The sequence below is a fragment of the Pezoporus wallicus genome, unplaced genomic scaffold, assembly GCF_028554395.1.
Source record: "Pezoporus wallicus isolate ANWC-B61680 ecotype Strahan unplaced genomic scaffold, APGP_CSIRO_Pwel_v1 contig_4012, whole genome shotgun sequence".
Taxonomy (NCBI): Eukaryota; Metazoa; Chordata; class Aves; order Psittaciformes; family Psittacidae; genus Pezoporus; species Pezoporus wallicus.
Genome location: NW_026637828.1, coordinates 2,377,973 through 2,392,166, shown reverse-complemented (window position 1 = coordinate 2,392,166; position 14,194 = coordinate 2,377,973). Strand labels below are relative to the sequence as shown.

The following is a 14,194-nucleotide window of genomic DNA, read 5'->3' as shown; positions in this document are numbered from 1 at the left end:
CACCCCCAAGTCCTTCTCCACAGGGCTGCTCTGAATCTCTTCTCTGCCCAACCTGTAGCTGTGCCTGGGATTGCTCCGATCCAGGTGTAGGACCTTGCACTTGGCATGGTTAAACTTCATCAGCCCACCTCACAAGCGTGTCAAGGTCCCTCTGGATGGCATTCCTTCCCTCCAGCGTACCGAGTGAACCACACAGCTTGGTGTCATCGGCAAACTTGCTGAGGGCGCACTCAATCCCACTGTCCATGTCAGCGACAAAGATGTTGAACAAGACCGGTCCCAACACCGATCCCTGAGGGTCACCACTCATTACTGGTCTCGAGCCATTGACCACAACTCTTTGTGTGCGGCCAGCCAGCCAGCTCCTTATCCACCGAGTGGTCCATCCATTAAATTGATGTCCCTCCAATTTAGAGACAAGGATGTCATGTGGGACAGTGTCGAACGCTTTACACAAGTCCAGGGAGATGACATCAACTGCTCTACCCCTGTCCATCAGTTCTGTAGCCCCATCATAGAAGGCCACCAAGTTGGTCAGGCAGGATTTCCCCTCAGTGAAGCCATGCTGGCTGTCACCAAGCACCTTGTTGATTTTCATGTGCCTAAACATGCCTTCCAGGAGAATCTGCTCCAAGATTTTGCCAGGCAGAGAAGTGAGATTGACTGGTCTGTAATTCCCCGGGTCATCCAAGCCCCTTTTGTCATGCATGATTATTAATGGAGGTGTAAGAAGCATCACTGCGTAGCAGGGAGTGAAGAAGGCATTGGTGGAGTCACGGCATGCTCAGTGGGAGGTTCAACACTGTACCTACATGGCCTGGAACAACCTGCTGCTGCTGTCATCAGCTCTTCTGGTGTGACAGGGGAGTTCCCGGATGGAATTACCTTATCAGCATGTCTCTCTCTGGAGAATAAATGGATAAACCTAACTTCACCCAGGTACAAAGCAATTTCAAGCAGTGGCTGAATTCCAGCTGTTGGGAATTCACATGAACTGCGGTTCACATCTCCTAATTTTAGGTGTATAAACTGAGGCATGTAAATTGTACCCTCACATCTTCATCTGTGAGCAGTGGAGCAAGAGGGAGGGTTCCACTCACTCCAGGTAACTTCCTGTTTGTGTCATTGATTATAAAGAGAAACATTCACCAGCGCAGCAGAGCATCAATAATTCAGGGAAGTGCATTTGGGTAAGCAATGTCTGAGTAGCACTGAAAGCCTCAAGGGAGGCAAGTCAGGGTCATCCCCTGCTCTGCCCTGACCAAACCTTATCACATTATCACCAGAGCCATCACATTTTTTAGACATGGTTCCCCATCTCCTCCTTCTGGAAGGACTCACTCCATGGGTTTCCAGGGGACTGAAGTGAGGCCGTCTGCCCTGTTGCTGCCTGTGTCACCCCAAGCCTCTTTATGACAGTGCAACTTGCTTCCCTCCAGGCACAAAGGCTCTCCTGGTCACCATGACTTGTCAAAGCTGACAGAGCAGCTCTGCAAGAGCATCAGCCAGTTCCCCCAGTGCCCCAGGCTGCAGCACTGCAAGCCCCATAGTCAAGATCCAACAAGCAATTACCACATGGATCCTCAGAGCTTCCCCTGTATGTCAGTGCAGACACAGGCTCTGTATCCTCAGCATCTCTTCCTCTGGTAAAGGAGTATACCAGGGATATTGTGTGGGGTGGGAGGAACTGGGAGCCGAGCAGGAGCAGAGGCAGCTCGCCCAGCATGAAGGACGGGCTTCCCAGTGGTGACAAGGACCAGAGGACACATGGGGAGGCTTCTCAGCCAAGTTCCTGCTCAAGGTGCATCAGGTGGGAGGTAGGAAGGGCTCCCAGTCCTCATTCCCCCCCGACACCAAGCTTGGCATGGGCACTTCCCCTCATCCTTACCCCAGCTCAGGACTGGCCAGTGGCTCTTTCCTGGTACCTGCCCTCAACCCTCTCATTTGCAGCCTGAGGAACAAAGAGGTCCCCAGCAGCTCTCCCAAGGGCTGGGCAGAAAGTCATGGCCCAGGTGCACCACCTCTGAGGGAGAAGGTCATCCACCATCTCTTTCGGCTGCTTGGAGTCTTTTTGACTCTTGACTAGATATTATATACACACGTGTATCCATCACTGATCAGAGTGTCCTTTTAACTGGAAGAGATCTAAGAAGGAAGTTATGTATAAGTTGTACTCCTGCATGTTCCTATGTTGTCAAGTGTGCGTCACACAGAGGAAGGGAACAATACTGTACAACCCCAGGAGAGTTTTGGTTTCCTTGTGGAGATAACGCATCACCCTGTGTAGCACAAGGAAGAAACAAAACTTGAAGAATTTGAGGCGTGTAACTGAGGCCAAGGCCCCAGGGAAGAGCCAGGCTGTATTTGTGGAGAGGCACAGGGATTGCAAGGGTTCAGCATGTTGTCACCGGCGTGGTGTCTTACAAAGGGTGTCTGCTCCTCCTCGCTGAGCACCACGTGCCATCTTCTTCAGTGGGATGGGCAAGGCGATGGTGATGAATGCTTCCACTGCACCTGCACACGGCCATGCTCTCTGTCCTGAACCGTCTTTGCTGGAGGGGTTGGGACACTGACCCCCTCCTTGGGTGAGGGAGAGGCATCCATCCCCTCTGCTAGGGGAGGGTTATCTGTGCCAAAATGCCCAGGCGACCCTGGGGACCCACAACCTGATCCACACCAGTCCTTGGGACTGAGCCTGTGGCCTACAACAGCTACCCTGGCACCATATCACAGGGATGTGTGACATCAGGGGTGGCTCTAAGGGTGCTACTTTGTGGGGATGTCCCTGGGACTCTGGGGGTGCTATGAATTCCTTGTAGTCCCAGAGGGCTCCCACTAGAGGAAGTATCAGGGCTTCCTTGAGGGAATCTGGGAGCCCTGGGTGCATCAGGCATCCTCATGGTGCAGGGTGCCCCCAGGGGATGTCACAGTTCCTCACAAGCACTGCAGAAGTGGGGGGAGGAGGGAGCAGGGGGAAACACACACACCTTGGATATGTGGGGCACCCCAACTAGTGTCTCATTAGTGGGTGTCAGGGGACCCCAGGGAGGTGGGAAACCCTCAGCAGTCACTCACCGGCGGGGTGGCGGGCTTGGTGGTATCCATGGAGCTTGGTGGGTGTGTGCAGGGGACAGGGGGAGCCTTCCTGTCTGCATCATCATCCTCCTCTGCATCGTCAGCCGCTTCATCCTCGGCCAAGCTGAGCAGCAGCAAGTTGGTGCAGGCGAAGGTGCGCCTCAGGCCGCAGTAGTGTGGGGTAGCTTCACCCATGGAGAACTCCATGCTGGGGGAGCCAACACACCATGGGGCACCGGTAGGGACAGAGACCCCCACAGCCATGGGGCAGCCACCCCCAAGGCCACAGGAAGGACATGCAGGTCTCAGTCACCCCTGTTAATAACTTCTCTGTTAACCCCACTGCTCCCCTACTCCCACTGCTACCCCTCAACAGCCCACACCAACTCCCAGGAGCCTCCACTGACACTACAGCTCAGGACACTACAGCTCCTTGAGCCCACCCCTCCATGTCACTCCCTTCTTGCCATCCCTCCTGAGCTGCCTTTACCTGAGGAAGGAGACAGACACGGGCTCAGCAAGGCTCTGGGAGGGAGTGAGACTCAGCTTGGCCCGGGAGGACGCGGGCTGAGTGTGGTTTCCTGCTGGGGGTTCCACTGGTCCCCTTATCTCAGCGGGCTGCAGCAGAGTTCCCACGCTGGCCTTGGCCATGGCTCTGCTGGTGTGTGGCTGGAAGGGTTCTGAGGGCTCTGGCTCATAATCGAGGCACAGTGGGGTGGGGGGCTCCTGCCTAGCACTTTGACCTCACAAACACTGCTCACACAAGGTTCCATGAGGTTCTGGACCTCAGGTTAACCCTTCGGATTGCTGGTTGAACCATTTCTATCCCCAAAGTAGCCAAAAAATACTTTGAATAACAGAAGATCTCATGTTAGAAGGGATCCATAAGTGTCATAGAAGCCAGTCTTCCCCAGAAGGAAGTTCTGCAGGAACATGGGGCCAGTGAGGGTGGCAAGACTCAACTCAGGGCTGAAGAAAAAGGAGAAAGTGCTAAAGGGCAAAGAAGGAAGGATTTTTGGCAGCAGCACCATTTCTGTTCCCCCCTCTCAACAGAAGGCTCCATCACAACTGGTTGGTGGAGAAGGACTGGGAGAGGACAGCTGCTGTGTGTGAACCTCTCCATGAGCAATCCCAAGGAAATAGAGCACCCTTCCTGCTACTATGAGGCCCACGTTATCCTGCTGCCAAATCCTGTCAGTCAGATAAAAACCTGAGGATCTGGAGGTTAGGAATCACCAGCACTTTACAATAATCCTCACCAAAGGCAACTCCCATACTGGTAGCAACTGGAATCAGTGGACTAAGGGGAAAGTAAATGACAGAAAAGCTGAGGTGTTGCAGAACATAGACTCCTTTATAGAAGAGAGGGAGCAGCTGCAGTTCTCGCCTTGCTTGCTGAAGGATGGAATCAGCCTTTAGCCATCAGTGGTGCTCACCAGGTTCTTCTTTCATGGGTGGAATAATTTCTCCAGTCTCTAAAATTCTGTCACCCTGGGGGAAGGGGAGAGTCTGGTGAGAACATCCCCTGCACCCAGCACAGGCCTTCACTTCAGCTTCCACACACACACACACCATCCACTCACTCACAACACCCCCATTCAACTCAGCACTTCCCCAGGTGCTGATATCACACCACAGCCACATGATCCAAAACTTGCCCTGGCTTTACCCTGGCTATTCAGCTACAGAACAGCAGCTAAATGTTCCGAGACTGTCTTGGTTTAAAAACATATATTGGACTTACAGTACTGCAGATGGTTTGTGCTGGAAGGGACCTTAAAGCCCATCCAGTTCCAGCCCCCTGCCACAGGCAGGGACACCTTCCACTAGACCAGGTTGCTCCAAGCCCCATCCAACCTGGCCTTGAACACTGCCAGGGATGGGGCAGCCACAGCTTCTCTGGGCACCCTGTGCCAGCTCCTCAGCACCCTCACGGGGAAGAGCTTCTGCCTAAGAGCTCATCTCAGTCTCCCCTCTGTCAGGTTAAAGCCATTCCCCCTTGGCCTGTCCCTACAGGCCCTTGTCCAAAGCCCCTCTCCAGGTTTCTTGTAGCCCCTTTAGGCATTGGAGCTGCTCTAAGGTCTCCCCTTAAGGAGCCTTCTCTTCCCCAGGCTGAACCAGCCCAGCTCTCTCAGCCTGGCTCCAGAGCAGAGCTGCTCCAGCACTTGCAGCATCCTCGTGGCCTCCTCTGAACTCTCTTCAACAGCTCCAGTCCCTCCTGTGTTGCTGCCCCAGAGCTGGATCAGGACTGCAGGAGGGATCTCCCCAGAGCACAGCAGAGAGGGACAATCCCCTCCCTCTTGTGCTGCTCACGCTCTGGGGATGCAGCCCAGCACACGGGGGAGTTCGGCCTCAAGCACTCCATGAAGCTGGTTCATGGGGAGCTGTTCACTGACCAACATCCCAAAGTCTTTCTCCTCAGGGCTGCTCTCAATCCAGTCTCCCCCAGCCTGTGTGTGTGCTAGGGACTGCCATGACCCAGGCGCAGGACCCTGCACTTGGCCTGGTTGGACTCCATGAGGTTCACATGGTCCCACCTCTCCAGCCTGTCCCGGTCCCTCTGGATGTCACAACCACCTTCAGCAGAGCACAGCTTTATGAGCCTCCAAACTCACACCCTGCAGCCCATGAGGATCCAGGTAAACCCTCTGAAACCAATCTGGTGCTCAAGTGCTGTCTGTTATAGCTTCAGGCTCTGCCTTGGCCTACCAAGCTGACCTAACTCAAGTCAATTAGGCTGAGTAATTAGGCTGAAGCCTGAGGCTCACCACTTGACCTTCAGCATGCTACTCTGTGCTTGTTAAGGATGGAACTGTTTAGTTTTAGTTTCGATAAAGCACAATTAGGGATGTGTCAAGGAAAAAACTTCCAACTATCAGAAACAGCAGAGCTCAGCTTCCACAAGAGAAGCAGAACCCCTTTGGTGTCACTCCATGCATTAATCACACCTTCACAGGGGCTTCAAACACCCAAATCCTTCAAAAGTCGCTGTTGTGCTGTAACTAACACTTGCATTCCCACAAGGGACGTGTGTTTTCCTCCCAGGATGGGCAGTGCTGTCAGTCAGGTACTCAAATATCCTGCTGAAACAGGGACAGCTGCGAGGTCAGGATGGAAACTTCAACATACTGCAACTGGCCTGCCCATAGGATCAGCCATATTCATGGAGAAGTTGTCCCCACATGGCTACTGCACCCCCTGTCACCACCTTCCTGCCTGGTTTACAAAGCTGGGAGATAAAACAAGTGTTGCTTACTGGGAATATCCGTGGGTTTGACGTAACGATACTGAGAGGCTTTTTCTGGAAGGCGGGAGAAAAGAGGGAAGGGGGAAAGGAAAAAGAGCATTACCCAGAGGCAGTACACAGGAATTCCAGCATGGGGGAAAGGACCCTTCTAAACACAACTGAGTTCAGGGCTGATTAAGCCGGGCTCTTGCCACCAGTTAAAGCAATAGCCAAGGGTAACAAAGCTCCACCTCCCAGGCAGGTTAGAGCATATGAGCAAAAAGAGTCTGTCCCACCAGCAGCATGTTGGCCACCCCTTCCCCACACCAGCCTCATTATCCCCAGGGTCACTGTTCCTGCAGGAAATCAATGAGTAGGACACAGCTTCCCAGCTCACAGGAGATGGCACGGTCACAGCTGCTCACTGCCATGAAAGACACCGCCCTCCTCCCCCCCGAAATACACATTTGTGCCACCCAAGCAAGGAGAAACCTGGGGGGGCCGAGCACAGAGTGTCACCGGACCAGACACTGAACCGGCACGTTAATGCCAACCTTCGTGTCACATCACCCCCCTGCACGGGGGTGAACGCGTGTCCCCGTCCCGTGCCCGCACACGCACCGTGCCGTGGTACTTCAGGTAGTAGAGGATGATCCAGGCGGGGACCAGGACCCGCACCAGCACGAACCCGCCGGTCTGACAGGCCTTGTACACCTGTGGGCAGCGGGACACGCGTCAGGCCCGGCCTGGGGGTACCCGCGTCGCCCCCGCGCCCCCCGTCCCTCCCCGCTCACCTGCTGCCGCCACAGCCCCCCGGGCCTCAGGAACCGCTCCCAAAAGGCGGCCACCGGCCCGAGCCGCTGCGGCGGTAGCACAGGCTCCCGCTCGCTCAGCTCCTGGTCCCGTAGCCAGCGGCGCCTCAGGGCGCGCAGTTGCTGCAGCCGCAGCTTCTCGTCCTCGGTGTAGCCGGTCATGGCGCCGCCGGGCCCGGCCCCGCTCACGCTCCCGGCGCGGCCTGGTCCGGCTCTCGGCGGCGGGCGGGCGCCGTGTCCTTCGCCGAGGAGCCCGGCGATGACGTTATCGGGGCGCGCAGATGGCGTCATCAGGGTGCGCGTAGGGCCAGCCCGTGCCCCCCGCGGGTCTGGGTAGGGGGGCGCGGAGCATCAGGCCGGTTACCGGAGAGTCGCGGTTCGAGACCCCGCTGAAGCGTTATGGCCGGGCCAGAGCTGGGGCTCCGCTTCCAGCGCTGCTTCCTGTCGGCCCGGCAGCTCCGCTCCTTCCCGTGGCCGGTACGGAACGGCGGGCACAAGCAGCTGCCCTTGGCGGGGGCCGCCCAGGGGTACGGAGGAGCATCACTACCTTTATTTATCGTGTTTTAGGAGCTTGAGCACAGCCTCCGGACCTCGATGGACTCCTCTCTGCTCCTGGATATTCTGCACAGGGTAGGGCAGGATGCTGGGTGTCGCAGCGGTGCCCGAGCTGCCTAGCGCATATTTGGGGAGCTGAGCGCTCGCTGTCGGCAGCTGGGTTTGCTCATCGTTACCAAAATCAGAGTCACAGCTTTTTATTGTGCCCGGCAGAACAGTTTTCCTTCTCTTCCTGCTATTAGCTGGTTTTAGCGTCAACATTAAGCCCCATGTGCCTGAGCACAGATGTCTTTAATCGTAGAATCCCAGACTGGTTTGGGCTGGAAGGGACCTTAAAGCCCATCCAGTTCCAGCCCCCTGCCACTGGAGGGACACCTTCCACTAGAGCAGGTTGCTCCAAACCCCGTCCAGCCTGGTCTTGAACGCCCCCAGGGATGGGGCAGCCACAGCTTCTCTGGACACCCTGTGCCAGCGCCTCAGCACCCTCACAGGGAAGAACTTCTGCCTAAGAGCTCATCTCAGTCTCCCCTCTGTCAGGTTAAAGCCATTCCCCCTTGTCTTGTCCCTACAGGCCCTCGTCCAAAGCCCCTCTCCAGGTTTCTTGCAGGCCCTTTAGGCACTGGAGCTGCTCTAAGGTCTCCCTTTAAGGAGCCTTCTCCAGGCTGAACCAGCCCAGCTCTCTCAGCCTGGCTGCAGAGCAGAGGTGCTTCAGCCCCTCAGTGGATCTTCTTGACCTCCTCTGCACCTCTCTGAAGAGAGAAAAAAAAAAAAAGCAAGAGGAGGAAGAGACCAAAACAGTCTCTCTTTCCACTTGGTTTTGCTATTTACTTTCCCAAAGGAGGAAAACCACATACTCTACCACAGAGCTGGAACTAGAAAACCAACCAGAAGTCGCCCAATTTCCTTTCCTGGCTCAGCATCAGTTCTAGTTACTGACTAAATCAGAATGCACTTTGTGACACACACACACACAAAGCCCTACTTTTTCCCTAACCCCTTCCTGCCTGGCATAAAATCATCATTTGGTAACTGGCTTCAATTCCTGGTTTTGTTTTAGACCATTCTCCACCCTTTGTGTGTGAAATATCCCCTTTCAGCCCGGTACAGAAGATGCTTTCTAACTGAACTCATCAAAAAGGTAATGCTTCTGGTGTTCCTTGCAACTTAGTTATCTTTTTCCTTGAAAAGAGGCCAGTTTGACCTTGTGTAATAACAAACCACAGTATTCAGAATAAAACATAATGACAGAGTGTATTAAAACATGAGTTAACATACGTTTCCTGTTTCACTACGATTTGCTACTCAAACCCAGCCTGTTCTGCCTCCCACAGCATGAATCCATCACAGCTGAGCCCCTAGATGAACTGTACGAAGCACTGGCAGCTATTTTAAATGAAGAAGAATCTACTCACTGTTACAAACACTACTTACTGGTAAGAACCAGTGCTGCAGTGTTATAAATCACTTTAATCCTCTGAAGTAAGCAATAATTGGCTTTAACAATAACCCCTGGAGTGCTTCTTCCCTTCTCCCAGGTGCTAATATGGGTTGTAAACTGTAAAGCTCATGTCTGTGCTGATCCACCTTGGCTGCCTTGTGTGTCCACAGCCTACAGGAGAGTGTGTCACCCTTTCTGAGAGTGTGGCAGTGATCTCTGAAGGAACCACGGGGCTCGTCACGTGGGAGGCTGCTCTGCATCTTGCCGAGTGGGCACTGCAGAACCCTTCCGGCTTCAGGAACAGGTACCAACATAAGCTTGGACAGAGATGGGGAGGGACGTTTCACAGTGTGAGTGAGCCACACAACTGTAACTTAACAATGTACCTCCAAAAGAACCACAGTGACTACACCCTCTGGCTGCTGGTAACTGCTGCTCTGGTCTATTCTTGACAGTCAGATGTTAGAGTAAAACTTGAATCCAGCAGAGGAGCTCGCAGTGTTTTTAAAACAGGTTTTAAGATCAAAGCTGTCACACCATGTAGTCTGACCTGCTCTGTGGAGTTGGCTGCTCAACTTCAGCTACTGCAGTGTCTAGTGAGTAACTACTGCACTCACTGTGTGGTGAGGTTTATCCCATCTGACTGTATACATTCGGTGTGCAGGTGCACATGTCTGATCTCCTCCTCTGGGCTTTGTTTATAAGCAGGTGAGAGGAGCAGGCACTTTTGAGGAAATATCCATCTAGGTTAATTTAAAATATGGAGCTCACAAGAAAAGGAACTGCACTACCCAAGTGTCTGTTTCTCTCCACTTAGTATGAAAAGAGCTTGGTTAGATCGAGCCACCCACGCTGCAGAAAGCTAAAACCAGGTGAGAACATGTCCCATCCCCATGGTGGGAATGCTTTGTACCACATGCCAGGGCAGTATTTCAAGTGATTGATTTTTATCCTTACAATGGCTTCTTCAGTGTTCACCAACTGTCTGTGTTATCAGAGACAAAGCTTAGATTGTAGGTGGTTTGATTTCCTAACTCCACTTAGAGTTTTGCTAAGTACTTCTTTACCCTTCAGGACAGTCTTGGAATTAGGAAGTGGGATCGGCTTCACTGGAATTGCCATCTGTAAAACCTGCAATCCCAAGACATACATATTTAGTGACTACCACCACCGCGTTCTCCAGCAGCTGAAGCAAAACATCTGTTTGAATGGCTTTGTCCTGGAGCCTGAAGCTGCCCAACATATCCAGCTGGAATCTGGAGGCCAGAAGGCAGAAGGAGCAAATCACCGAAACCCGAAAGTAGTTGTTGCAGAACTTGAGTGGGGCTTAGTTACAGAAAAACAACTGTTGGCTCTTCAACCTGATGTCATCATTGCAGCAGGTACCTTCCCCCTTGTTGTGCCTCATGGTGAATGATCGCACAGGTTAGAGGGGGAAGCACAGAGGTGTCTGTGTGCAGGATGTGCTCATCCCTGTCTCAGTTACCGTGTCTGGAGGTGTGTGACAGATCTTCTCCCAGTCCGTTTCACCATTTAGTCTTTCCAGATGTTCAGCAGCTATATACATAACATTAAAAAGCAAATTATTTATCCCTTCTACATTTTAAGATCCAGAAACAGATTATAAATCCAACACTGCTCAGAGCCTCATCAATACTAACAGGCCATCTTGGCATTCTCCTGGGGGATAACATATTAAACAACCAACCAACCCACCAAAAAGCCAAATCACAACCCCTTTTTGGATCTCCGCTATATATAAATCTGGAGGAATCATATGAAAAACCCCTAATACTGCAAAATGTAGCAATAGGAACATTTCTGAGCTGTAGCTAGAGGATTTTACTCCCTCATCTGGGGCTTTGCAAAGCAAGAGTTACCTAAGAATTCAGGTGAAATATGACAAAATATTCTGCTTTTGTCATTAAACGGTCACCTAATGCATTAAATATGTGAATCTTATAAAATAGTCAGGGTTTGAGTGTTACCTCATGCCAGCTGTACTGTAGAGCCCAAGCTGGATTCCTGAAGGCAGCTCAAACCTGGAGGTGATCAATACATATCTACTGTTTGCTATTAGTAGTTACTGAGGACATTTCCTTACTATGTTGTATCAAAACTTGTATCTACAGCTACCTGAAAGGAGGTTGTAGTGAGGTGAGGGTTGGTCTCTTTTCCCAAGTAACAAGTGATAGGGCAGGAAGAAACAGCCTCAACCTGCACCAGGGGAGGTTTAGACTGGATATTAGGAACAGTTTCTTCCCCAAAGGGTGTTCAGGCATTGGAACAGGCTGCCCAGGGCAGTGGTGGAGCCACTGTGGAAGTGTTCACAAACTGTGTTCACAAACAAATGTTCACAAACTGTGGTGGAACCACAGTGAAGTGTTCACAAACTGTGTAGACAAGGCCCTCAGTAACATGGTTTAGTGATGGCCTTGGCAGTGCTGGGGAACTGTTGGACTTGAGGATCTTAAAGGTCTTTTCCAACCTGGCTGATTGTGATTCTAAGAGTAACAGAGATGTCTGTTGGTGGTGGACCCACATATCTCCACATTTGGGTGTAGTAACCACCACCTCTTGAGCCTCAGTCCCCAGCAGGGCTGACACATTTCAGGATCATGGTGCTGGTTGGTAAGGCTGATCTTTTGTGCCCCTTCATCATCAGCCTGACCTTCCATCGCTATTTCTGCTCTCAAGGAAATGATTTGAGATGAAAACAGCTGCAGTTCAAACCAACTCCTTTGCAATCAGCCTCTAGTTTGTAACAACCCAGTTTCTGCTAAGGACAGTTGTAGCAGAACACCAGCGCTCTGGGGTTTTGCTTGTCTCGTTGGGCTTATTAATTACATTATCTGACAGTGCCTTTACAATAAGGAGAACTGATTTTTAGTGATTTTTAGTGATACTAGAGATGAGGGCAACTTGACATAGCACACAAAATAAAGGCGTTTTCCAAGAGCTCTTCTTGGGAATTTTTAATCCTGAATATAAAAATCATACTCTTTGGCAAGGTGAATATTTTAGTTTTGTAGCTTCCATTCTGCTTTTTACTCCATGCTCAAGAAATATGTCATGTTTTCCTTTTTGTACAGATGTGGTGTATGATCCAGAGATCATTGGAGCCCTTGTTGGTCTGCTACAGCAATTCTCCACTTCCAGAGCAGACAGAAAACCTCCTGAGGTCTACATTGCTTCCACAGTCCGGAATCCAGACACCTATCACCTCTTCCAAGCTCAACTCGGTATGTGCCTTTTTCATCAACAGTCTTGGCCTCTTTCCCAAAGCAGAGATGAATAGGAGTGGGTTTTGATGATGGGTATTGCCCAACAGTGAGATTTTTATCCTAGAACTGGATTTAAGAGTGCTCTGCCTAAAAGCAGTCCCTTTCCCACAGGAGATGGGAACTTAGCTTTTTGGTCTGTCCCATCTATCACAATACATGTTTGTCAGTGCCAACCTGAGATGAATCCAAAGTCTGGTGGCAAGAAGGAGCTAACAAAGGGTTAAGCGTAAAGGAGGAAAATCTGCTGCACTGTCACAGTGATAAGAGAGATACAGCTTCAAACCTTTATGTGAGGGTTAAAAAAACCCAGCTGGAGATTAAGTAGATGATCCTTAAGGTCCCTTCCAACCCTGATTCTAGGAAGTACAACAGGGAGCGATTTGGGATTTTCCTTCACAGACTCCTCAAAAGCCCATCTCTTGCAGTCTCCCAGTGGCGCAGCTGATCTGCAGCCCATGGTTAACTCACAAAATCATGCCCAGTGCATAGCAGAAACATTGCCGTTCATGTCTAAGAAAAGTTACTGCTAAGCATTCACCTGTGGCTTACTTTAAACAGCATGATAGAGATCTTAGTACAGAATTGGACATGCAGACTTTACCTTTCATTTTATGGAGAAATCTGATTCCCAGTGTTTATCCTTACAGATAAAGCTGGGATTGGGTGGCAAATTATTCCAGCCCACAGCAACCATGTTTTCCTCTGTGATGTGCAGCCAAATGTAACTATTCTCCAGCTATTTATATAGACTTGGCAAATAGAATTCCAGTTTTCAGAGCAACGGGAGATATTCCATCCTGGCAACAAGGTGATCTTAAGTCCTAGACACCATCAGGAGAGGCACTGAGGATACAACTCCACGCACGGGCTGTTGTCAAAGTGAATTACCCGCAAGTGAATTACTGCTGCCCCTGAAAGGTACCTGGGAACCTTAAGCAATAGGAAAACCAGTCCTGATCATATTGTGCTCTGCTTCTGTAGAAGACAACAGAAATGAACTGGATTTCTTTGTCTGACCATGTTTTGCTTTCTAACGGAGTCAGGTCTGCAGGACCACAGGATGAGTATCTCACACTGACAAGGGAAAAAAGCAGTGTTTCACTGGAATAAATACATTTTTAATAGTAAAACCAGCTTTAATGGTTTGTGTCTTTTTATACTTGTTTGTATGCACCTGCATACTTGCAGTCTGGGTCATCTTAAAAATGAATAATGAAAACTGCCTACAGTGAATGTAGCAGATAGTGCCAAAAGCTGAAAGAGGAAGTAAATCAGGTGCTGTAAATCAGATGCATCTTTACTCTGCAGTGATAACATAAACTTGATTCACATTCCTGTCACATAAGGTCACTTTCACAACTAGCTATTGGCAAGCCATCCTCTCAGACTAGCCAGAAAGCAAAACCAGAATCATGCACTGTATCCCTGCTCTGTGTAGAGGAGGAAGAACTGACCTCACCTTCTCTGAAGCTTTCCATAATCCATTCATCATTTTCTTGTTGGATGCTACTGGTCCAGAAGCACAACATGAAATATGCTGCTCTTTCTCCTCTTTTGACTTCATTTGCCTTGTTTTAAAAGCTACTCAAAAGAACAAATACTTTCACCTCAGTCTGTAGGATGGAGAAAGTGGACAATGAGTAACTTGAAACTTGAATCATCTTGAGCAAGAATTATCTTGCTCCTCAAGCTGAAGGAGGCAGTGACTACTAGTAGTAAGTAGGATGTGCAGAAAGAGCCCCACACAGGTTTTAGCTAAGTCTTCCCAAGAAGGAAGAACTCACAGGTGCTATTTATGGAGTAA

General features: G+C 50.7%; 2 protein-coding genes across 4 annotated transcripts; one reads left to right on the top strand and one right to left on the bottom strand.

The window, feature by feature from the left end:
- Positions 1–4,408: 4,408 nt before the first annotated feature.
- NDUFB6 (NADH:ubiquinone oxidoreductase subunit B6) lies at positions 4,409–7,404 on the bottom strand. Of its 2 annotated transcripts, XM_057408015.1 has the most exons (4): positions 7,096–7,404; positions 6,923–7,015; positions 6,332–6,376; positions 4,409–4,566 (listed from the first exon to the last, which is right to left on the bottom strand). In XM_057408015.1, exons 1-4 carry the CDS (start codon positions 7,402–7,404, stop codon positions 4,498–4,500), a joined length of 516 nt encoding a protein of 171 aa, XP_057263998.1. In that variant the 3' UTR covers positions 4,409–4,497. The 2 variants fall into 2 exon arrangements, with proteins under 2 accessions (XP_057263998.1, XP_057263999.1); XM_057408016.1 differs by lacking the exon at positions 6,923–7,015 and having other exon boundaries at positions 7,096–7,312.
- Positions 7,405–7,483: 79 nt separating this feature from the next.
- On the top strand, positions 7,484–13,521 carry EEF2KMT (eukaryotic elongation factor 2 lysine methyltransferase). Of its 2 annotated transcripts, none has more exons than XM_057407996.1 (8): positions 7,484–7,590; positions 7,681–7,743; positions 8,726–8,806; positions 9,000–9,101; positions 9,277–9,410; positions 10,181–10,488; positions 12,199–12,348; positions 13,038–13,521. In XM_057407996.1, the coding sequence occupies exons 1-8, from the start codon at positions 7,513–7,515 to the stop codon at positions 13,136–13,138; spliced, it is 1,017 nt and encodes a 338-aa protein (XP_057263979.1). In that variant the 5' UTR covers positions 7,484–7,512; the 3' UTR covers positions 13,139–13,521. The 2 variants fall into 2 exon arrangements, with proteins under 2 accessions (XP_057263979.1, XP_057263981.1); XM_057407998.1 differs by lacking the exon at positions 13,038–13,521 and adding an exon at positions 12,816–12,909.
- Positions 13,522–14,194: the final 673 nt, after the last annotated feature.